The sequence below is a fragment of the Gymnoscopelus braueri genome, assembly GCF_963280865.1.
Source record: "Gymnoscopelus braueri genome assembly, chromosome: 13".
Classification (NCBI taxonomy): Eukaryota; Metazoa; Chordata; class Actinopteri; order Myctophiformes; family Myctophidae; genus Gymnoscopelus; species Gymnoscopelus braueri.
The window spans coordinates 1219295-1246403 of NC_137615.1; the positions used below are offsets into that span (position 1 = coordinate 1219295).

General features: G+C 37.1%; 1 protein-coding gene across 1 annotated transcript in view; it reads left to right on the forward strand.

Moving 5' to 3' along the window:
• The window catches only part of LOC308098662 (TANK-binding kinase 1-binding protein 1-like), a gene marked incomplete at both ends in the record, with an annotated part of 45869 nt that extends 20684 nt beyond the window's left edge, over nucleotides 1-25185 (forward strand). Inside the window, 10 exons of the mRNA XM_080447069.1 lie at nucleotides 863-1037; nucleotides 6783-6976; nucleotides 7112-7173; nucleotides 9029-9121; nucleotides 10384-10483; nucleotides 12071-12331; nucleotides 14614-15141; nucleotides 21047-21124; nucleotides 21304-21498; nucleotides 25063-25185. Coding sequence (XP_080303195.1) covers nucleotides 863-1037; nucleotides 6783-6976; nucleotides 7112-7173; nucleotides 9029-9121; nucleotides 10384-10483; nucleotides 12071-12331; nucleotides 14614-15141; nucleotides 21047-21124; nucleotides 21304-21498; nucleotides 25063-25185 — 1809 coding nt within the window. The remainder of the gene's footprint in view (nucleotides 1-862; nucleotides 1038-6782; nucleotides 6977-7111; nucleotides 7174-9028; nucleotides 9122-10383; nucleotides 10484-12070; nucleotides 12332-14613; nucleotides 15142-21046; nucleotides 21125-21303; nucleotides 21499-25062) is intronic.
• Nucleotides 25186-27109: the final 1924 nt, after the last annotated feature.

Sequence of the window (27109 nt, forward strand, 5' to 3'; positions counted from 1 at the left end):
TGGATCTCTGCTCCACTAGTCTTAGTTCTACTGGATCTCTTCTCCACTAGTCTTAGTTCTACTGGATCTCTTCTCCACTAGTCTTAGTTCTACTGGATCTCTTCTCCACTAGTCTTAGTTCTACTGGATCTCTTCTCCACTAGTCTTAGTTCTACTGGATCTCTGCTCCACTAGTCTTAGTTCTACTGGATCTCTTCTCCACTAGTCTTAGTTATACTGGATCTCTTCTCCACTAGTCTTAGTTCTACTGGATCTCTGCTACGCTAGTCTTAGTTCTTTGGTTGATTTTTAAGTCTCTGTGTTGTTACCCATGTCCTCACTTTATTGCCTATTTTAATGTTGTTTTATGCTTTTTGCTTTATTGTTAAATTGGTTGTAACTGTAATTGTATTGTTGCTATGTAAAGCACTTTGAGCTGCATTTCATGTCATGAAAGGTGCTATACAAATAAAGTTTATTATTGTTATTATTATTACTGGATCTCTTCTCCACTAGTCTTAGTTCTACTGGATCTCTGCTCCACTAGTCTTAGTTCTACTGGATCTCTGCTCCACTAGTCTTAGTTCTACTGGATCTACTAGTCATTGTAATGTAGTTTGTATTTGCTGAGGATATTGTAAATGTAGTCATAGTGTTAGTCATCATAGCTTAGTTTTTATTATAAAATAAAGTAAACGGGTCCCATTTTAAATATCGAGTCTGAAGTCATCTGGAGTCCCTATCTCTGGTGTGTGTGTGTGTGTGTGTGTGTGTGTGTGTGTGTGTGTGTGTGTGTGTGTGTGTGTGTGTGTGTGTGTGTGTGTGTGTGTGTGTGTGTGTGTGTGTGTGTGTGTGTGTGTGTGTGTGTGTGTGTGTGTTCCAGACATCACTAGCAGAGCAGCATGCAGAGAGGATCAGGACTTTGGAATCGTCCGTCAGGCAGCGAGACTCGTCTCTGTCCAAACTCACTACACAACTACACAACAACAACAACACACACAACAAACACCTACAGCACAGCAACACACAGCTACACATCAGCCTCAACGTACCCAGAGGTAAGAATAGGATCTTTAAAGACAAATATGTTTCTCACACTGTTAGAGCATATCCCTGGTCATAATATAATATATATAATATATATAATATATATCATATATATCATATATATCATATATATCATATATATAATATATATCATATATATCATATACATAATATATATCATATATATCATATATATTAGAGCATATCCCTGGTCATGATATAATATATATAATATATATAATATATATAATATATATCATATATATCATATATATTAGAGCATATCCCTGGTCATGATATAATATATATAATATATATAATATATATCATATATATCATATATATATAATATGTATAATATATATAATATATATAATATATATTATATATATAATATATATAATATATATTATATATATAATATATATTATATATATAATATACATAATATATATCATATATATAATATATATAATTTATATATATCATATATATAATATATAATATATATAATATATATAATATGTATCATATATATCATATATATAATTTATATAATTTATATATATAATATATATAATATATATAATATATATCATATATATAAGAGCATATCCCTGGTCATGATATAATATATATAATATATATAATATATATAATATATATAATATATATCATATATATAATATATATAATATATATAATATGTATAATATGTATAATATATATAATATATATAATATATATAATATGTATAATATATATAATATATATAATATATATAATATGTATAATATATATAATATATATAATATATATAATATATATAATATATATCATATATATAAGAGCATATCCCTGGTCATGATATAATATATATAATATATATAATATATATCATATATATAATATATATAATATATATAATATATATAATATATATTAGAGCATATCCCTGGTCATGATATAATATATATAATATATATAATATGTATAATATATATAATATATATTAGAGCATATCCCTGGTCATGATATAATATATATAATATATATAATATATATAATATGTATAATATATATAATATATATTAGAGCATATCCCTGGTCATGATATAATATATATAATATATATAATATATATAATATATATTAGAGCATATCCCTGGTCTTAATATAATATATATAATATATATAATATATATAATATATATTAGAGCATATCCCTGGTCTTAATATAATATATATAATATATATAATATATATAATATGTATAATATATATAATATATATCATATATATCATATATATAATATACATAATATATATCATATATATCATATATATTAGAGCATATCCCTGGTGATGATATAATATATATAATATATATAATATATATAATATATATCATATATATCATATATATATAATATGTATAATATATATAATATATATAATATATATTAGAGCATATCCCTGGTCTTAATATAATATATATAATATATATAATATATATAATATGTATAATATATATAATATATATCATATATATCATATATATAATATACATAATATATATCATATATATCATATATATTAGAGCATATCCCTGGTGATGATATAATATATATAATATATATAATATATATAATATATATCATATATATCATATATATATAATATGTATAATATATATAATATATATAATATATATTATATATATAATATATATAATATATATTATATATATAATATATATTATATATATAATATACATAATATATATCATATATATAATATATATAATTTATATATATCATATATATAATATATAATATATATAATATGTATCATATATATCATATATATAATTTATATAATTTATATATATAATATATATAATATATATCATATATATAATATATATCATATATATAAGAGCATATCCCTGGTCATGATATAATATATATAATATATATAATATATATAATATATATCATATATATAATATATATAATATATATAATATGTATAATATGTATAATATATATAATATATATAATATATATAATATATATAATATATATAATATGTATAATATATATAATATATATAATATATATAATATATATCATATATATCATATATATAAGAGCATATCCCTGGTCATGATATAATATATATAATATATATAATATATATCATATATATAATATATATAATATATATAATATATATTAGAGCATATCCCTGGTCATGATATAATATATATAATATATATAATATGTATAATATATATAATATATATTAGAGCATATCCCTGGTCATGATATAATATATATAATATATATAATATATATAATATGTATAATATATATAATATATATTAGAGCATATCCCTGGTCATGATATAATATATATAATATATATAATATATATTAGAGCATATCCCTGGTCTTAATATAATATATATAATATATATAATATATATAATATATATTAGAGCATATCCCTGGTCTTAATATAATATATATAATATATATAATATATATAATATGTATAATATATATAATATATATTAGAGCATATCCCTGGTCATGATATAATATATATAATATATATAATATATATAATATATATAATATGTATAATATATATTAGAGCATATCCCTGGTCATGATATAATATATATAATATATATAATATATATTAGAGCATATCCCTGGTCTTAATATAATATATATAATATATATAATATATATAATATGTATAATATATATTAGAGCATATCCCTGGTCATGATATAATATATATAATATATATAATATATATTAGAGCATATCCCTGGTCTTAATATAATATATATAATATATATAATATATATAATATATATAATATATATTAGAGCATATCCCTGGTCTTAACACATTGGGTGCCAGAGGTTTATTAAAATAGTATACGTTGAGTGCCAGCATTTCTTCCATCCACTTGCGTTATACGATTCGTGCTGTGAGAAGCCCCGACGCGGAAATGCATGTAAACAAAGCGTGCGTGCGAGACGGCGGAGGGTCCCGACTAACGCCTGGAACAATAATATTTCCAACGCGACCCTCCATTGCAGCGTGATCGCCGATCGAAAACGGCTCGTTTCCACCACATTAAAAAGAAATGGAGATATTAAGCTTTTAATCAAGGAGATAACATTGAAAACGCCGACCGGAAGGATTTTTGACATGGAGCCAGATCCAGCCTCTTCTTCTCAGAAAATGCTTGGGTGATGTCAAAGTTTCGTTTTAGCGCCCCACGTGGCCCACATGTATAAAAATAGAATTGGGTCAAAAACGGTCCGGACCGTTTTCGGCACTTCTCGTTTGGACCCTCAAAAACGGTCCGGACCGTTTTTGGCATTCAATGTGTTAATATAATATATATAATATATATAATATATATAATATATATTAGAGCATATCCCTGGTCATGATATAATATATATAATATATATAATATATATTAGAGCATATCCCTGGTCTTAATATAATATATATAATATATATAATATATATAATATATATTAGAGCATATCCCTGGTCATGATATAATATATATAATATATATAATATATATAATATATATTAGAGCATATCCCTGGTCATGATATAATATATATAATATATATAATATATATAATATATATAATATATATAATATATATATAATATGTATAATATATATAATATATATAATATGTATAATATATATAATATATATAATATATATTAGAGCATATCCCTGGTCATGATATAATATATATAATATATATAATATATATAATATATATTAGAGCATATCCCTGGTCTTAATATCCACATATCTATCAATAGATTTCAAATTATTATTTTTTAAATCCATTTTGGTGCATTTTTCCATCAAAAGTCCCTTAACTCTTTCACTGCCAGATTAAATACATGAATGAAGTTTCAGGAAGTGAACGGGTTACCTCACGTTCACGGCAAAGAACCAATCGAATCTTATGAAGGAATGGATCATGAACGACCAATCACTACACTGCCTCTCTCTTTGTCCCTCTGGGCTGCAGCCTTATCTGCCTAATGCCTTCCCATAGCCCAGGGGGGTGGGGTCTTCTGATTGGTTCAGAAACATACAGGGCTACTGTTTTAGACTGAAACTTCAAAATAAAATGGCAAAAAAAAAAAACATTCCACCAGGACTTTAATAGTCTTTAATATATGATATATATTTAATATAATCATTATGTAAACATATTTATTATAAACCCATTCCACCAGGACTTTAATAGTCTTTAATATATGATATATATTTAATATAATCATTATGTAAACATATTTATTATAAACCCATTCCACCAGGACTTTAATAGTCTTTAATATATGATATATATTTAATATAATCATTATGTAAACATATATATTATAAACCCATTCCACCATGACTTTGATAGTCTTTAATATATGATATATATTTAATATAATCATTATGTAAACATATTTATTATAAACCCATTCCACCAGGACTTTGATAGTCTTTAATATATGATATATATTTAATATAATCATTATGTAAACATATTTATTATAAACCCATTCCACCAGGACTTTGATAGTCTTTAATATATGATATATATTTAATATAATCATTATGTAAACATATTTATTATAAACCCATTCCACCAGGACTTTGATAGTCTTTAATATATGATATATATTTAATATAATCATTATGTAAACATATTTATTATAAACCCATTCCACCAGGACTTTAATAGTCTTTAATATATGATATATATTTAATATAATCATTATGTAAACATATATATTATAAACCCATTCCAACAGGACTTTGATAGTCTTTAATATATGATATATATTTAATATAATCATTATGTAAACATATTTATTATAAACCCATTCCACCAGGACTTTAATAGTCTTTAATATATGATATATATTTAATATAATCATTATGTAAACATATATATTATAAACCCATTCCACCAGGACTTTGATAGTCTTTAATATATGATATATATTTAATATAATCATTATGTAAACATATTTATTATAAACCCATTCCACCAGGACTTTGATAGTCTTTAATATATGATATATATTTAATATAATCATTATGTAAACATATATATTATAAACCCATTCCACCAGGACTTTGATAGTCTTTAATATATGATATATATTTAATATAATCATTATGTAAACATATATATTATAAACCCATTCCACCAGGACTTTAATAGTCTTTAATATATGATATATATTTAATATAATCATTATGTAAACATATTTATTATAAACCCATTCCACCAGGACTTTAATAGTCTTTAATATATGATATATATTTAATATAATCATTATGTAAACATATTTATTATAAACCCATTCCACCAGGACTTTGATAGTCTTTAATATATGATATATATTTAATATAATCATTATGTAAACATATTTATTATAAACCCATTCCACCAGGACTTTAATAGTCTTTAATATATGATATATATTTAATATAATCATTATGTAAACATATTTATTATAAACCCATTCCACCAGGACTTTGATAGTCTTTAATATATGATATATATTTAATATAATCATTATGTAAACATATTTATTATAAACATATGATATATATTTAATATAATCATTATGTATTTATAAAAAAATAAAATTGATATTCTATCAGACCTGTCTCTGTGTGTTCAGAGGGGCGTGGCTTGCACAGCTCTCGCTCGCTGGACGCCCTATCAGATCTCAGGCTGCAGCGGCTGGAGGCGGAGCTTGAGGACGCACGGCGGCGGGCGGAGGGGGCGTGTCGCAGAGAGGAGGAGCTGAGGGCGGAGCTTGGCGGGCTGCGGCAGGAAGTGACCCGACTCCAGGAAGAGAGACGGACAAAACAGGTGATTGGATATAAATAATATCTAATACTAATAATAATAATAATACTACTACTATAATAATAATAATATCTTAGGTGGAGGTTTGGGTAGAGTAATTACCTTGTCGTGATAGAACTGTCAATCTGTCAATCACAGGAGGTGTCTCTGAGGTGTGAACACTGTGATGTAGAATGGATCAAGAAGGCTGGAGATGAACAGTAAGTGTCTGTCTGTCTGTCTGTCTGTCTGTAATATCTGACACTTTAGTCCTTCCTGTGAAGTATGTGAAGCACAAACAAAGACAGAAGCTGAGGTCCTAAGGCCTGTAGTATTTAAGTCAGTTCCCTCGTCAGATTCTGCCAAGGCGCAGCCCGCCACTGACGACTTCTATGATTTCACTGGTTTCCCACCAGATGGTGCTGTTATCTACCCTATGAATGATGCTTTCACTGTTATCTACCCTATGAATGATGTTTTCACTGTTATCTACTCTATGAATGATGTTTTCACTGTTATCTACTCTATGAATGATGCTTTCACTGTTATCTACCCTATGAATGATGCTTTCACTGTTATCTAATGATGCTTTCACTGCCAGATGGCGACAGACCCGGAATTGACGTAAAAAAAAAAAAAAAAAAGCTTGTTTACTTCCTGTTTATTTCCTGGAAAATGTCTATATCTCTGTTCCTCTTGCTTTACGACAAAAACAACGGCCACAGCTGTGCAACGGATTACCGCGAGCTGACAGTCCCCCCCCCCCCCCATACTGCGAGACCCCCGTGTGTGTATTGAGCCCATCTCTGTGAGGACGGAGGTCACAGAGAATATTCCATAATTTTTCAAAGATACAGTAAAATCGCTCGTTTTCGCTGGCAGTGGCATCACTATTACACTATTACTTTAGCAGTTAACACATTCACCGCCAGGCACTATGCATTCGCTTTATTTAGCTGCTGCCAGCGTTTTTTTACCTGTTTGACGATCTATGGAGCGCTGCAGAAGATCTATGGAGCACTGCAGAAGATCTATGGAGCGCTGCAGAAGATCTATGGAGCGCTGCAGAAGATCTATGGAGCGCTGCAGAAGATCTATGGAGCGCTGCAGAAGATCTATGGAGCACAGCAGAAGATCTATGGAGCGCTGCAGAAGATCTATGGAGCGCTGCAGAAGATCTATGCAGCGCTGCAGAAGATCTATGGAGCGCTGCAGAAGATCTATGGAGCGCTGCAGAAGATCTATGGAGCGCTGCAGATGATCTATGGAGCGCTGCAGAAGATCTATGGAGCGCTGCAGAAGATCTATGGAGCGCAGCAGAAGATCTATGGAGCGCTGCAGATGATCTATGGAGCGCAGCAGAAGATCTATGGAGCGCTGCAGAAGATCTATGCAGCGCTGCAGAAGATCTATGGAGCGCTGCAGAAGATCTATGGAGCGCTGCAGAAGATCTATGGAGCGCTGCAGAAGATCTATGGAGCGCTGCAGAAGATCTATGGAGCGCTGCAGAAGATCTATGGAGCGCTGCAGATGATCTATGGAGCGCTGCAGAAGATCTATGGAGCGCTGCAGAAGCCACAACGTGCACAAGTCACGCATGTAACCAAGAAGTGTCCGTGGGGTGATGGAGAATCCAGTCTATCCACTGGAACAACTTTTTTTTTACCACAATCCGCCATTTTAGAGTGATCATTTTAGAGTGATGGTGATCATTTTAGAGTGATCATTTTAGAGTGATCGTGCGTTGAAAGTGGCTGGTTTTCACACAAAGAAAAAAAGAAGGGAGCTAGAGCAGTTTTTCTCCAAATCCTATCATTGGAGCGTATTGGACGGACGTGACGGACGTGACGTTTTTTGGGATCCGTTGATTCCTTCTAGGGGAGTCGCGGGATCATTCCTAAGTTGCGTTAGAGCGCCCTCTTGTGGAATTCCCCCCCCCCCCAAAAATAAATAAATTGGATCTCGTAGATCTACGTGATTGCCGGTGAATGTGTTAAAGAGTTGATTTAAATTTGTTTGCACTCTATTTACATGTACACTCTATTGACCTTTACCCTCTCTCTCTCTCTCTTTCAGGGTGAACCTGGCGTTATCCTACACAGAGCTCACAGAGGAGTTGGCTCGTGTTCGTTCTCTGACGGCCAAACAGTCTGAGCTGCTTCAACACACGTCTAAATGTACTGTATAATACATGTACTGTATAATACATGTACTGTATACTACATGTACTGTATAATACATGTACTGTATAATACATGTAAAACATACTCTGTATTGTAAAGTAACTAGAAGTTCAGCCCGCTGCGCGGGCCTCCCATCTAGCGTGATGTTGCTTCCTTCTCGCGCAGAATCTGGCAACCTCACTTTTGGTCCCGCAGAAGTGTTGTTTACAGACGTGAAGACGATAGATAATAATGTTTTGTTTGGGATGTACATGGCACGAAAATGACGGACATATTAGCGTGACTGGGGTGGGAATAGGGACATTACCGCGGTGACTGCAAAGACATAATGTGTAAGTAGGATACGAGACCTTTTTGGCCAACGCTAAACGGTGTGCTAAAGGGTTTCCCCTTCCGGTGAGGTCGCTACTGTGCCAAAATATTGTTGGACGAAAATAATTATGCTCCAAAGAGGCAAATGTACAGTGAGCAATGAAAAGCAGATGAAACAATGCGTAAATGAAGCGTGCACATTGTGGCTAGTGTTGTAGTGACATGTGATATGTTGTTGTTGTTGTTGTTGTTGTTGTGTTGATACCGAAACAATGAATAGGCATCACCGGGGCACAGGAAGGGATGACTTTTTCCAAATGTAATATAGGATATTGTGATGTAATGGAATGGTGCTATTGCTAATATAAGGTAACATAATCAAAGCTCTGCTATAAGGACAGCTTGTATTTGGTCTCTCTGCTCTTCTATTCACACATGATTTAGATCCTGTGTCTATAGGTTGGACGCCACCTTTGACTGAAGGTCAAAATGTAATTTCTCCCCTGAGCAATTTCTCCCCCTATTAGCTCAGAGCTATTAGCTCGGTGGTAAAAAATTGTAGCTCTTGCGCAGGAGAGCCGGGTTCAAATCTGGAGAGGAACAGGAAAGTTACATCAAGCGGCAGAGTTTATAAAGTAACAGCAACAATCTACAACATTTTACCTCTAAACTCCACTGTCCCTTAATATCACATGAATAATGTAATATAATAATGATGTAATGTATTGAATACAGTACTCATGTAATATAATGCATTAAAATACGATATATATATATATATTATTTCTTCATCGATCCACTCTCCCCTTTTCTCTTCCATTTCTCCTTCTCTCCCCCAGTCCCCCCTCCCCCTCCTCCTCCTCTCCCTCCTCCTCCTCAGCACCTCTCCCCCTCCTCCCCCCCCAACCCCCCCCACCCCTCCCTCTCTGTGGATAGGCTCCTCCCCTCCCCCGGTGATGGCCCCGCCTCCTTCTCCCACCAGCCAACCAGCAAGCGGCTGCGGCAGCGCTTCCAGGGTCGCCGTAGTTACTCAGAGGTCAGAGGAAAGACAGCGTTTCCATGGTTACCACCGTAAGAGGATTGACCAATGGAAACGCTCCAGGAGAGAGAAAATAATTTAAACCCTTTAAAGGACAACTTTTTTTTTTTTACAACCAAGGTTTATGTTTTAGATTGTAATTAAAGTAAATAAAAGATGAGTTTCATCTTTTTTCATTTACTGCTTTCTATAGTTTTAGCAATTTTCGCAATCTTTTTTACAGTGGGCTAAATATGTCTTTTATTATTATCTATTTATTATTATTATGTAACTCACATCTGGCCATCAAAGACCACAGGACCTTTTTTATTGTGTAAAAAAAGAAATTTTTAGCCTATATAGACATATTTAGGCTAAGTGTCTTTTTTTACACAATAAATAATCGTGTTGAGTCTATAACCGTGTTGAGTCTATAACCGTGTTGAGTCTATAACCTTGTTGAGTCTATAACCTTGTTGAGTCTATAACCGTGTTGAGTCTATAACCTTGTTGAGTCTATAACCGTGTTGAGTCTATAACCGTGTTGAGTCTATAACCGTGTTGAGTCTATAACCGTGTTGAGTCTATAACCGTGTTGAGTCTATAACCGTGTTGAGTCTATAACCGTGTTGAGTCTATAACCTTGTTGAGTCTATAACCGTGTTGAGTCTATAACCGTGTTGAGTCTATAACCTTGTTGAGTCTATAACCTTGTTGAGTCTATAACCGTGTTGAGTCTATAACCTTGTTGAGTCTATAACCGTGTTGAGTCTATAACCTTGTTGAGTCTATAACCGTGTTGAGTCTATAACCTTGTTGAGTCTATAACCGTGTTGAGTCTATAACCGTGTTGAGTCTATAACCGTGTTGAGTCTATAACCGTGTTGAGTCTATAACCTTGTTGAGTCTATAACCGTGTTGAGTCTATAACCGTGTTGAGTCTATAACCTTGTTGAGTCTATAACCTTGTTGAGTCTATAACCGTGTTGAGTCTATAACCGTGTTGAGTCTATAACCGTGATGAGTCTATAACCGTGTTGAGTCTATAACCTTGTTGAGTCTATAACCTTGTTGAGTCTATAACCTTGTTGAGTCTATAACCGTGTTGAGTCTATAACCGTGTTGAGTCTATAACCGTGTTGAGTCTATAACCTTGTTGAGTCTATAACCGTGTTGAGTCTATAACCGTGTTGAGTCTATAACCGTGTTGAGTCTATAACCGTGTTGAGTCTATAACGTGTTGAGTCTATAACCGTGTTGAGTCTATAACCGTGTTGAGTCTATAACCGTGTTGAGTCTATAACCGTGTTGAGTCTATAACCGTGTTGAGTCTATAACCGTGTTGAGTCTATAACCTTGTTGAGTCTATAACCGTGTTGAGTCTATAACCGTGTTGAGTCTATAACCGTGTTGAGTCTATAACCGTGTTGAGTCTATAACCGTGTTGAGTCTATAACCGTGTTGAGTCTATAACCGTGTTGAGTCTATAACCTTGTTGAGTCTATAACCGTGTTGAGTCTATAACCGTGTTGAGTCTATAACCGTGTTGAGTCTATAACCGTGTTGAGTCTATAACCGTGTTGAGTCTATAACTTGTCGTCCCAGGTGTTGGACCCCACAGCCTTCCACAGACCCCCGGCCCGCCTGCTGAGGGAGCCCGTGTCCACTCTGCCCAAACCGGGGGGCTACGACCACGCCCACTCCAGACCCCCCCTACGCAGCTCCTCCCTGCTGGGCCTGGCCAGGCCCGCCTCGGCCCACGCCCCCGGGGCGGGGGGAGGAGGGGGAGGAGGGGGAGGGAGGAGGAGGGGGGGCAGCAGTCTGAACAGCAGCCCTCATCACGCAGTTCCTCAGACTCACAACATGGTGAACTTTGAACTTTATCACCTTATAATCCTTTAGGCGCAGGGGTCTTCAACAGGGGGTCCGCAACCCCTAGGGGGTCCTCAGAGTTACTACGGGGGTCTGCGACCCCTAGGGGGTCCTCAGAGTTACTATAGGGGGGGCGGCAAATTAACCACTTGAACCCTAGCATCCCTATTCTGAGGGGAACGTTAGCTGAAAATAGGCTCTAGATCTACAAGCCCACCAGGTCTATATATATATATATATATATATATATATATATATATATATATATATATATATATATATATATATACACTACTATACTATGATGACTAAAAGTATGACTATGATGAATATATTGACATTTTCATCAACAAATAAAAGCAGAGAAGAGAACCAGTAGAACTAAGACTAGAGGAGAAGAGAACCAGTAGAACTAAGACTAGTGGAGAAGAGATCCAGTAGAACTAAGACTAGTGGAGAAGAGATCCAGTAGAACTAAGACTAGTGGAGAAGAGATCCAGTAGAACTAAGACTAGTGGAGAAGAGATCCAGTAGAACTAATACTAGTGGAGAAGAGATCCAGTAGAACTAAGACTAGTGGAGAAGAGATCCAGTAGAACTAAGACTAGAGGAGAAGAGATCCAGTAGAACTAAGACTAGAGGAGAACTGATCCAGTAGAACTAAGACTAGAGGAGAAGAGATCCAGTAGAACTAAGACTAGAGGAGAAGAGATCCAGTAGAACTAAGACTAGTGGAGAAGAGATCCAGTAGAACTAAGACTAGAGGAGAAGAGATCCAGTAGAACTAAGACTAGTGGAGAAGAGATCCAGTAGAACTAAGACTAGTGGAGAAGAGATCCAGTAGAACTAAGACTAGAGGAGAAGAGATCCAGTAGAACTAAGACTAGTGGAGAAGAGATCCAGTAGAACTAAGACTAGTGGAGAAGAGATCCAGTAGAACTAAGACTAGAGGAGAGGAGATCCAGTAGAACTAAGACTAGTGGAGCAGAGATCCAGTAGAACTAAGACTAGAGGAGAAGAGATCCAGTAGAACTAAGACTAGTGGAGCAGAGATCCAGTAGAACTAAGACTAGAGGAGAAGAGATCCAGTAGAACTAAGACTAGTGGAGAAGAGATCCAGTAGAACTAAGACTAGAGGAGAAGAGATCCAGTAGAACTAAGACTAGTGGAGAAGAGATCCAGTAGAACTAAGACTAGTGGAGAAGAGATCCAGTAGAACTAAGACTAGAGGAGAAGAGATCCAGTAGAACTAAGACTAGTGGAGAAGAGATCCAGTAGAACTAAGACTAGTGGAGAAGAGATCCAGTAGAACTAAGACTAGAGGAGAAGAGATCCAGTAGAACTAAGACTAGTGGAGCAGAGATCCAGTAGAACTAAGACTAGAGGAGAAGAGATCCAGTAGAACTAAGACTAGTGGAGCAGAGATCCAGTAGAACTAAGACTAGAGGAGAAGAGATCCAGTAGAACTAAGACTAGTGGAGAAGAGATCCAGTAGAACTAAGACTAGTAGAGAAGAGATCCAGTAGAACTAAGACTAGTAGAGAAGAGATCCAGTAGAACTAAGACTAGTAGAGAAGAGATCCAGTAGAACTAAGACTAGTGGAGAAGAGATCCAGTAGAACTAAGACTAGTCATTATGTTTGGTTGTGAGTCACGTTGGTGTGAGTCATGTTCTGAAAATAGAGTCAGGCTATGTTTGACACACAGCTAAATATAAATCAGGCATTACCGCCAAAAATACATTTAGTTGACTAAATGAACTGTAGATTTAGTCGACTAAAGCTAGACAGATAAAACATTTCATAATGACTCAAATCTGACTAAAACTAAATGGAATTTTATTCTAAAGACTATGACTAAAACTGACTTAAAAGTTGCCGTCCAAATGAACACTGGTTCTTCAGTTCCTAGGTTTGATGCCTGATAACTTATATTATCTGAGGTTTATCATATTGTTAATAATAATTACATTATGAAGGGTTCCGGTTTGGCTGTTGACGAGAACGGTCATGCACATGTGAGCTCCGACGGTTTGCCTCACAGTTACTTCAAAATGTTATCATTTGTTTAAAAAACCTCAACTAACAGAACAATAGTTGGATTATTTCGTCGGTCGGTGCATGGAAACTTACAACCTCAGAAGCAAAAAGGCTACTTTGTCGGAGGATTCTAACGACGCCACATCGTGCCAAACAATGGCGGTCGGAGGTGGACCCCTAACGTTAGAGACGGTATTGAAAGCGATACGTGAGTGCAAAGATGATTTGTCTAAACAGATTGATGCCAAAACATCCAACATTCAATTGGCTCTCAAGGCGATTGAGAACTCTCTATCAACTTTATCAGACCAAGTTGGAGCAATGGAAGTACGCGTGTCTGCTAATGAAGACAACATGGCGGACGTTCTTCTCCGACTCGAAAAGGCTGAGAAGCAGTTGGGAGACGCGGAAGGCAAATTGAATGATTATGAGGACAGGAGTAGACGAAATAACGTGGTTTTATTTAATATACCAGAAAATGCTGAAGGTCGGGATGCTACTGCATTCCTAGAACGCATCATACCACAGGTCCTCAACCCTATCGTCTTTGAAACCCCGTTTATCGTTGAACGCTGCCATCGCCTCGGTAAACCCATTGAGAACAAGACCAGGCCACTGATAGCAAGAATCCTCAACTTCAAGCACAGAGAAAAGATGCTCCACCGATCCAGAGAGATGAAAGAAGTCTTCCTCGACAAAAGAAGAATATATCTCCACCCTGACTGCAGCGCCGAGACGCGACGCAAGAAGAATGCCTACAAAGCGGTAAAACAGCTGCTGTTGGATAAAAACATCACTGACTATCGCCTACATCATCCAGCAAAATTGCGTGTCGCCCACGGTGGAACTGTGAAATGGTTCAACACACCAGAAGAAGTGGAGGACTTCTTGAAGACCTTGGATTAAAACCTTTTTATTAGGATCATTTTTCAACAGGTTAAACCTAGCGGACATTATGGCAGGACAGCCACGGAACTATTCTTCCTGAAAAAGGAGTGGGAGTAAGTCATATAACTACCTTTACAATGTTTTTTCCCTGATATAGATATGTTTGACTTTTTTTAGTTGACTTACATTACACGTAGAGGGGGATCTCCCTTGTTGCAATTGGATTTTACAAGGACTATTTTTTGTTTATATTTCGGATCACCACTTCTGCATTCTCTCCTTTTTTTTCATCTTTATATACTGGCTCTGCCTGATTTATTGTTTATTTTTATTTTTTGATCTAACAACTTGCAGAACTATATAACTTTACAATATATATATATTAGCAGGTTGATGGTCTGTTCAAGATTGCTCCACCGCTAGGTTATTTGTTTTGCCTTTTTTTTCTGTTACAAAAGCTCCCTAACATGGTGAATTTGATGTTTCTTTTATTGAACTCTGGCTCGAATTTAATTTAACTTTTCAAATATCAGATGTCTTCAAATGTTGATCTGTAGTTTTTGTTTTGTTGGGGAGGGGGGGAATAATTATGACCGATGTTGTGATTTACTACGAATGACGTTATTAGTGATGATGCCTCCATCTACATCAAACCTGACATCCTTATAGGCACTCCAGTTATTGAATTAACATAGTAGAAACCCATTTGGACTACTTTTTCTTATAGTATAATATTTGTTTTTAGAATTGATAAGTTTTTAAGAAAATAACTGGGATGTCTAGACTTATTATTTTGTTTAAATATGCTTGGCCTACCATCTTGCCCATACTCCTCACTCCTTTAATTTATATAATTGTATTTTGCTGTTGCACATAACGGTTAGGCTATAAAGTATATGCATACTTCTACATATTTTTTATTTTTGCTAAGTTAAATTATTTTGGGGACTATTTTGACTTCTGATGTGCTTTGTGTAGATTTAGCAGGGAGCAGAGAGAGGGGGCGGGATTGGAATGCTAAGAATGTCTGCAGGCTACACGGGGATGTTGCTAGACTGCAGTGTCAGAATTGACCTGTTTTTTTTTTTTTTTTGTGGTTAATTGGCGCCATCGTCAGGCGAGGTGTGGATATGACTTTTTCAAAAAAAAAAAAAACAATGGGATTTCTTTTCTTCTCTCAGAGCTGCAGGATGGAGGCTTCAATTCACTACTTTATTTCACGACTTTATTTCAAATCTTTTTATTTTTGTTCTGTATTGAGGTTGGTATTTAGAGAGATGAATAGTAACTGTGAGGGCAACCTTACACTAGGTAAGAGTAGCCCTTCTAATGTTTGTTTTTCTGTTTTTCTGTTTTCTTGGGGATATTTCATGGGCTCCTGGGGATTTGAATGGTCACTACTTGGGCTCTCTATTGTATTTTAATAGCTACGGCACCTTATTCATGACACAATACCTGACTCATAGCTCACTTTACATTATTGGAATCCTGTTGCGCTGTGCTCCTGGCTGGGAATTTATTATCATAATATGCTCCATACTAATTTAAATGACTAGTGAACTAAATTTTGTCTCCTGGAATGTAAAGGGAATTAACTCTCCAATCAAGAGGAAGAAAATAATTACTTATTTAAAGAAATTATCCACAGGTGTTGCCTTCATTCAGGAAACTCACCTTACTGATCTGGAGCATATGAAGCTAAGAAGGGACTGGATCGGCCACGTCTTTTTTTCCTCCTATACTACTAGTGCACGTGGAGTTGCCATACTTGTAAACAAAAACATAATGTTCAAATTGAACTCAGTAAAAAAGGATAGGAATGGCAGATTCTTGCTCTTAGATTGTGTTTTGAACTCAAACAGGGTAACATTAGTAAACATATATGGTCCCAATCATGATGATCCATAATTTTTTAGTGACCTTCTCTTGAAACTAGCAGCAGTCGAGGGCCAGTGCCTTGTCGGAGGTGACTTCAACCTGGTTTTATCCCCGACAGCCGACCGTTCTCAACCAAAGACACTCACACCATCCAGAGCAGCCTCGGTGTTGAACCATGGTATGAAGGACTTAGGACTGTGTGACATTTGGCGTACACTTAACCCCAATGGTAAGGACTTCAGCTTTTATTCTAATACACATAAATCCTATAGCAGAATTGACATGTTTTTAGCTCCACAAAATATAATTACAAGGGTAACGAGCTGTGCTTATTTACCAGCTGCATTATCTGATCATAACCCAGTAAAGCTGATTTGGAAAATGGAGTCTGTACGGCCCTCCTCGTTTCGATGGAGATTTAAATCATTCATGTTAAAAGATCCGGATTTTATCTCCTCTATGAACACTCAAATTGATCACTTTCTTGAGGCTAATTTGAACTCGGCTTCTCATGCCAATGTATGGGAATCGTTGAAGGCTTATATGAGGGGTTGTATTCTGTCTTACAGTGCTCATAAATCAAGGGAAAAGAGAGAAGCCTTATTAAAATTGGACGTAGAAATTAAAATGCTGGAACAGCAACATTCTCAAACTAATAGAGTGGACGTTTTTAATACTTTGACCTCAAAACGGATTCAATACAATAATTTGTGCACTAATAAGGCGGAGGCTGCTTTGGCTAGGACCAACTATCATTATTATGAATATGGAAATAAGACAAGTAAGCTTCTAGCATGGCAAATTAAAAAGGAGGATGCAGACAGGATTATTCACTCCATTGTTAACGAAGAGGGCAGTGTTCTGACTGGTTCAACAGAGATTAATGCTGAATTTAAACTCTTTTACGAAACATTATATAAATCTGATCATGGCACCATTAATGCTGCTGCAGAGCGTTTCCTGGAGGGCGTACCTCTTCCTCAGATCAATCCTGAGGATAAAGAATGGCTAGATGCTGATGTAACTGAGGAGGAGATTCTCCTGGCCATTAACTCTCTGCAAAATAATAAAGCCCCTGGACCAGACGGTTTTCCAATTGAATATTTTAAATCATTTTCAGATAAATTATTACCCCCATTGACAAATATGATTAAGGAAGCACTGGACAGTCAAGCCCTCCCACCAACTCTGGAATTGGCAACTATAACATTATTACCCAAACCTGACAAAGATAGACAAAAATGTGGCTCCTACAGACCCCTAAGTCTTTTAAATGCAGACTACAAGATAATCTCTAAAATGGTCGCAACCAGATTGGAACTGGTCTTGCCAAAAATAATCCATCCTGACCAAACAGGATTTGTCAAGGGGAGGCAAGGGTCAGATAATGTTCGCCGCTTGTTCCATATAATAGATGCTGCTCAAAGGACAAAGGAGCCCACATTAATAATATCAATGGATGCGGAAAAATGTTTTGATAGAATTGAACCTAGCTTCCTGTTTCAGACTCTTGAGGGAATGAACTTTGGAGAAAAAATGATAAAATATATTAAGACCTTTTTCAATGCGCCAAGGGCTCAAATTCTTACCAATGGGCATCTGTCGGACCCCTTCTTGCTCTCTAGAGGAGTTAGACAGGGTTGCTGCGTCTCTCCCATGTTGTTTACGATCGCCATTGAACCGTTTGCCCTTGCAATTAGAGCCAATGAAGCTATTTCTGGTGTTAAATTTGGTACAACTGAACATAAACTGTCCATGTATGCTGATGATGTATTGATTTACTTGACTGATTTGGCCGATTCAGTCCCTCCACTGTTCCAGTGTTTACAGGAGTATAGCGCAGCTTCGGGTTATAAAATAAATCTAACTAAGAGTGAGGTTCTTCCTTTAAATGCACAGGATACAAATGTCAGAGAACTTATTGATCCACTTAAAACGTGTCCTAGTGGTTTCAAGTATCTGGGTATAAATATTAGAAAAGAGCGTGATAAGGTTTTTAAAGACAATTATTTAAGACTATTGGAGAGAGTTAAGATCGATGTTCAAAGATGGACTGATTTGCCTTTGTCCCTAATTGGTCGAGTGAATACGATTAAGATGAATGTGTTGCCAAAATTTATCTATCTGTTTCAGTGCATCCCATTGTCTGTTTCCAAAGGATTTTTTAGTGATCTCAACAAACCCATTTCCTCCTTTTTGTGGCAGAACAAAACTCCACGTGTCAAATTAAGCACACTCCAAGCCCCCTATAATAAGGGAGGCCTAAATCTCCCTAATTTTAGATATTACTATTTGGCTTCGCAGTTCCGCCCTTTATGGACATGGTTACACCCTGAGGTTGGTGAGGTCAGGTGGCTGCATATAGAACAGGTAGAGCTTGGTCTAACCCCTTTGAAGATCGTTCCCTTTCTGGGCTCAAAGAAAACCCTCTCCAAAATTACAAAGAATCCTATAATATTGAGCGCTTTTGAAGCATGGCAGGAGTCCCATAAATTATTAGGAAAAGATACATCTCTGATGAGATTGACACCTTTATGGGATAACCCTAATATTCCATACCCCATAGCTGATGGTACATTGAAGAGATGGGTCAATAATGGAATCAGAACTGTGGGGGATCTATACAAAAACGATATATTGTCAAACTTTCAACAATTGTCGTCCAAATTTAACCTGCCCAGACATGACCTATTTAAATATCTCCAAATTAGACATTGGATTCGAGAAAAATCTACAGACTTTCCAAATATCCCTAATAAATCCCCTTTGGAGGATCACATGGCTAGTACACTTGTTACCTCCACCAAAGGTCTAACATCCTCCATTTATAGTATTCTAAACAAAAATCTGCCAATTTATAATGCAATGACTTTTAAACATAAATGGGAGACAGACTTGGGATGCACTTATGATGATGTGGATTGGCAAAACATTTTAGAGAGGTCCCAGAGAGTGTTGATTTCAACAAAACATAGACAGATGCAATTTAACATTTTTCATAGAACTTACTTTACCCCACTCAGATTGCACAAGATGGATGGGAATATTTCCCCTCTGTGCCAAAGATGTAAAGTATCAGAAGGTAATTTGGTTCATATGTTGTGGAGCTGCCCACACTTAGATGATTATTGGAAGTTCATCTTGTCCAGTGTCTCGGAGATCGTGGAATCTGACATTCCACATGACCCAAGAATATGGTTACTGGGGGATGTCAATCCGCTCAATATAAATTTTAATAAAAAATATTTCGTGTCGCTCGCCAGTACAGCCGCGAAGAAAGTCATCCTAGTTAATTGGAAATCCGAAAATTCACCCTCACAGAGACACTGGTTAAATGAACTCTCATCCTATTGCACACCAGAAAAGATATTGTATAATGTAAGAAGAAAACCTGCAATATATCAGAAAATCTGGGGTAATTTCTTTGAAGTTCTTCCATCACTATCTCCTAACAGCTGATTTTTCTATCTCCTCTGGTTTTTATTATTATTTTTTGTTTGCTTTATGATATTTGATAATGTCTGAAAGGTGTTGTGAAAAGAAAAAAAAAAGGAAAATAAGAGAATGTTGAGTGTTGAGTAGTGTACCATTCTGGGAAAGGGGTGGGGGGAGGGCATGGGAGGACTGTTTTTGTATTTTTGTCTTACTTCTGTTTTGTTTTTGTGTATTGTGTCTTTTCCTCTTTTTTTTTTGTATTTTTTATTATGTCTTGTTTACAAAAAAAAAAAGAAGAAGAAGAAATGTGATAATGATGTGTACGTTGTACATTGTCAATAAATAAATCATTATAAAAAAAAATAATTACATTATGAACTATAGGATATCAGGGAAACAATATGCAACAATCTAAATAACATTCTTAACATGACAACATACAAGTGACCAATCACGTGCGCTCTTCCAGGTGCATCATTTCTGTCGCCATGACAACCATCCAGAGCCCGCCCCACTGGTGACCCCGCCCCAATCTGATGATGAAGAGGTAGTGATGATGATGATGATGATGACCACTTTCATTTGTTTTTATTCTTCCATTTTAAAGAGCAGAATCTAAATAACATTCTTATAGTAACTATAATTCTTACAGTTAAAATTTCTCTACCTCCTTCTGTCTGTCTGTCTGTCTGTCTGTCTCTCTCTCTCTCTCTCTCTCTCTCTCAGGAGTGGGTGTGTCCATCTCTGATGTCCAGCCCGCCCCGTACGCTGGGCTCAGTGGTGATTGGCTCGCCGTCGCCGAGGGCCCCGCCCCCCATCGCCCACCCCTCCTTCTCCGCCCCCGACGGGCCGACGCCTCTCGTCTGTCCCCTGCCCCCCCGCCTCAGCACTGAGCATGCTCAGTCCTGGCCTTCCATCAACGTGAGCCACGCCCATTCAGTACCTAAAACATATGTTAAAGCAACGTTTATAAGGCCAGGGACCCCCTAGCTGAGAGAGAGATGAAGCAGGGACCCCCTAGCTGAGAGAGACATGAAACAGGGACCCCTTAGCTGAGAGAGAGATGAAACGGGGACCCCTTAGCTGAGAGAGAGATGAAACAGGGACCCCTTAGCTGAGAGAGAGATAAAGCAGGGACCCCTTAGCTGAGAGAGAGATGAAACAGGGACCCCTTAGCTGAGAGAGAGATAAAGCAGGGACCCCTTAGCTGAGAGAGAGATGAAACAGGGACCCCTTAGCTGAGAGAGAGATGAAGCAGGGACCCCTTAGCTGAGAGAGAGATGAAACAGGGACCCCTTAGCTGAGAGAGAGATGAAACAGGGACCCCTTAGCTGAGAGAGAGATGAAACAGGGACCCCTTAGCTGAGAGAGAGATGAAACAGGGACCCCTTAGCTGAGAGACAGATGAAGCAGGGACCCCTTAGCTGAGAGAGAGATGAAACAGGGACCCCCTAGCTGAGAGAGAGATGAAACAGGGACCCCCTAGCTGAGAGAGAGATGAAACAGGGACCCCTTAGCTGAGAGAGAGATGAAACAGGGACCCCCTAGCTGAGAGAGAGATGAAACAGGGACCCCTTAGCTGAGAGACAGATGAAGCAGGGACCCCTTAGCTGAGAGACAGATGAAGCAGGGACCCCTTAGCTGAGTGCCGTGCTATGAGCTTGTAGATCTGCTATCTTTGAATAGCCAAAGACATCCTAAAATGACACACAGATGCATTCCCGGTCTCAAATGGTTAACCATGTAAACCCTCAATACTTAGTAAACGTCATGTTTCACTATGTACTTGGTCTGCTCTTTTTTTCCTTCTACACCAAACCCCTTGGCCAAAAATGTGCGAGGCGTTGTAACATATATTCATATAACTATGAATATATGAGGCGTTGTGAGCTCGTAGATTTTTTGAAAAATAATAAGTGGGTTTTTTTTTTTCACTTAGATTTTTATTAGATTTTTCACACACACACATACAACATATAGAAAATAAAATAAAAACAGTGGGAGACAGACTACGCATACGTAAAAAAGATCAACAGGGAAACATAATTTCAATTCAGTCATGACTGTAGTATCACAAGGGCTTGACTTATTTATTATTATTATTTTTGTTTATATTATTTTCCTCACTCTCTGGGGGAGCCTAGGTATTTCGTCTGGTTCTTTATCTAGTCTTCCTCTCATTATATTTTACATCCCCTCTTTATCATTAATTTGAATCACAAAATCCCCCTCTTTATCTGAATTATACTGTGACCCCAAAGAAATGTTCAGTTATTTTGTACTGTCTCCACATATAAAAAACAAGACAAAAAATGTGACTTCCAAACACGGGGTAATAAACTCCGTGACCCCTAAACCCTCCTAACAGGGTGTGGGGGCAAACCCCATCTTAAATGGGGGCCCCACCCTAGGCAACTAGTTCTAATCCCATCCTTGGGTTTCCCCAGCACCTAGCCATCCTCCTCTTAACATAAAAACCTCTCTGTTGGTACATTTCCCCCCCAAACATGAAAAATAAAAAAAACTCAAACATTTTCGTTTGTACACACAGCCCAACTTTCCACTCTAATCTCCACATTGAGTTGGTGGTATCCCCAAAATATGTCCTTTGAATCAAAACAGTAGGAGGGTTCTTTATTTATTTTGTTGTTTCTTGTTCTTTTTCTTTTCCATTCTTAAATATGTCTATTATCATGACATCAATTTCTTCTTCTTTTCTCTGCAAATTGTCCTTAGTTTGTCATTTCCCCTTTCCCCCCTCCACCCTCATACCAACTCAATGTTACCTCTTATCTCTTAGCATGTTGTATTCAGTTCTTTTTTTAAGTACACTCTCAACTTTTCTTTGGCTCTCTTCATCGCTCCTCTTTCCCCCTCCGTTCGTCTTCGCTCGTCGGCTCCATGGTTCGATCCTGTGCGTCCATCCTCCTCCGCCGTTAGGTCCACAGTCGACACGACGTATCTCCCGTCTTCCCTCGGCGATTCAGCGTCTCGTTCCACGCTTGGTTGTCCCACCATGTAGCCTCTCTCTCTCATGGCTTGGGTGACCTCTGCCGCATTTCTGTAGATCCTCACTCCGTCAAGCCAATGTATCCTCATCTTCGTGAAGGGGGTCTGGAAACGTATTCCTTTTTATATCAAGATTTTTTTGTCAGGGAGATATTCTTTCCGTATACGGACAACTTCGTGTGGGTAGTCGTGGTCGAAACCCAGTTGTTTGTTACCAACTTGGATCTTTGTTTCCCAGACCTTTTTAAGCACCATCTCTTTCGTCTCAAATCGAAGAAAGTTAATCACAATGGATCGGGGGGTGGCCGATGGGTTGTTCGTTTTCTGAGTGCGGGCGCGGTATCCTCTCTGTATGTGGAGTTGGGTCCCTTTAGGTAGAACAAGCTTCGTTTGAAACAATTGATCCATATATTTCACTACTGAATCCCCTTCTATACCTTCCAATAGACCGAATACCCGGATGCTGCAACGCTTAGCCTGCAGCTGCATGTCCAGTAGCTCCGTTTGTAATTGTTCCACACGGTTCACCAACCCCGTCACCACCACCTCGTCTGCCCCCGTTTTCCCCTCTTCCATTTCTGATATGTGCATTTGTGTCTCGTGTGCACCAGCCATCAACGTTGCCATCTCTTCATCGTGTGGTTGAATCTGGTGGTATATCTCCCTGCGAAAACTTATGATTTCCTCCTTCATTTCCTTTTTCACTTCTTCTTTAAACGACGAGAGCTCCTGTTGTCTTTCCTGCTTGTCAGATTTTAGTTCTTTAGAGATATTAGCGAGTCCCGTTCGCAGTATTTCCGTGAGGTTTTCGTCCATTATTTTACCCCTTAGTTCCTTCTCTATGTTGGCGATTCCCTCATGTAATACCTCGGCCAGGCCCCCGTCCATTTTCCCATTCGAGTCTTCTTCTCCGCCCGTCGTCGTCGTTGATTCTGTTACTTTATTGTCCTGCTGTTTGTCTTCGTGTGTTTTTACGGCCCGTAAGTTACCAATTATTTCTTTCCTTATATTGGCGATTCCCTCACGTAGTATCTCGGCCGTGTCCCCGTCCATTTTCCCATTCGAGTCTTTTCCTACGTCCATCGTCTTCTTTGTTGATTTTGTTACTTTATTTTTCTGCTTCGAGTGTTTCTTCGGCATCATCTGTGTCTCCTAAACTTTACTTTTCATTCCTTTTCCACTTTGGTTCTGTTTTTGTCGAGTTATGTCGAGTTATTATGTCCAACTGTAGAGAGCTAACTACTTAAGCTGCACCTCACTCCGCCATCTTACCGGAAGTCGAAAAATAATAAGTGGTTTAATGTAAAAAAAATCAATCCTATCGCACAAAGATTTGGTGGCCCCTCTGTAGTAACTCTGAAGACCCCCTAGGGGTCCCCAGACCTTATTTTCTATGGATTAGAAATTAAAATACGGAGATAAGAGCTTTCTGATATGAATATCTGTCTGTCTGCCTGTCTGCCTGTCTTTCTATAGTTATGGATGGAGACAGACCCGGTGAGGAGCTGTCCTCTCTGTCAGCTGAGCTTTCCCTCTGGATACCCTGACGACGCCCTGATCAGACATATAGACTCTCACCTTGAGAACAGCAAGATATGACTGACTGTCTGTCTGTCTGTCTGTCTGTCTGACTCACTGTCTGTCTGTCTGTCTGTCTGTCTGTCTGTCTGTCTGACTCACTGTCTGTCTGTCTGTCTGTCTGACTGTCTGTCTGTCTGTCTGACTCGCTGTCTGTCGTACTGTCTGTCTGACTCACTGCCTGTCTGTCTGTCTGTATGTCTGACTGTCTGACTCACTGTCTGTCTGACTGACTGTCTTTCTGACTCACTGTCTGTCTGTCTGTCTGACTGACTGTCTGTCTGTCTGTCTGACTGTCTGACTCACTGTCTGACTGTCTTTCTGACTCACTGTCTGTCTGTCTGACTGTCTGTCTGACTCTGACTCGCTGTCTGTCTGACTGTCTGTCTGTCTGTCTGTCTGTCTGTTTGTTTGTCTGACTGTCTGTCTGACTCTGACTCACTGTCTGTCTGTCTGTCTGACTCACTGTCTGTCTGTCTGTCTGTCTGTCTGTCTGACTGTCTGTTTGTCTGACTGTCTGTCTGACTCTGACTCACTGTCTGTCTGTCTGTCTGACTCACTGTCTGTCTGTCTGTCTGACTGTCTGTCTGACTGTCTGTTTGTCTGACTGTCTGTCTGACTCTGACTCACTGTCTGTCTGTCTGTCTGACTCACTGTCTGTCTGTCTGTCTGACTGTCTGTCTGACTGTCTGTTTGTCTGACTGTCTGTCTGACTCTGACTCACTGTCTGTCTGTCTCCAATTATTTGTACCTCTTTTTTCTCTCACAGTTCAGTGGTTCAGTGGTTCAGTGGTTCAGTGGTTCAGACAATAAATCCTCCACACACTATGTTGCATCCTATTAGCTCACCTGCCAGTGAGGAGCTCCCACTGGGAAGACTTACTCATGTACACTACTGACTCACCTGCCAGTGAGGAGCGCCCACTGGGAGGAGCCTCCACCTTGAACCAGTTTGCACCATGACACAACCCTGGGGTTCTCCAGCCATGTGGTGCTAGCTACATGCTAACTAGCGCCAGCTGGGTTAGGGTGTGTGCTGCACTGAACGGTTCCTCAGAAACATCATGGGAGTGATATGGTTCCTCTCATTGTAAATCAATTCTTTTCACAAAGCAAGTGTGAAACAAAATGATCCTAAATGTTACATTCCTGCCTGTGGCATTTTTAAGACTTTGGAAACTTAGATGTAAGACATTCTAAGACTTTTTAAGCCTTTATTTATTTATGTATTTATTTATTTTTATTGATGAATGAATTTTAGATTTTTAAGGATCTGCAGAAACCCCGCCCCCTCAAAGTAATAATGATGTGGTGACTGCTGATCTCTGGCTCCACCTGGTGGCAGGAGGAGGAACCACGCTGCTGCTGCAAAGCCTGATGGGTTCTGTAGTTCTGTACATAACTGTAGTCCTGGTTTCCTGTTTCCTTCCTTCCATAGCTTCCTTTGATTGGCTCAGCAGCATTGATTTGTTTGATTGGCTCAGCAGCAGATTTGAACCGGAAACATATTTATGACACTTCCACGTTTCCAGTTAACGTGCTGCTGAGATATTATATTTATGTTAATGTAATGTTAAATAACAGTTAATGTGCTGCTGAGATATTATATTTATGTTAATGTACATGTTAAATAACAGTTAACGTGCTGCTGAGATATTATATTTATGTTAATGTACATGTTAAATAACAGTTAATGTGCTGCTGAGATATTATATTTATGTAATGAAGGTTTCAGGCAGAGATGATAGTTTGTAATAAAAGGTAAATGTATTTATTTTTAACACAATCTAATCAATGTCCTCCATGACATCACCAAGGTTACAAGGACAACTTTGCGCACGCTCGCGCGCATGTGTGTGTGTGCGTGTGTGTTTATTAGGGTTATAAATCTCAGCATAAAATGTTGAAAAGATGAAATGAAAGAATTAATGAAACAATACTATTT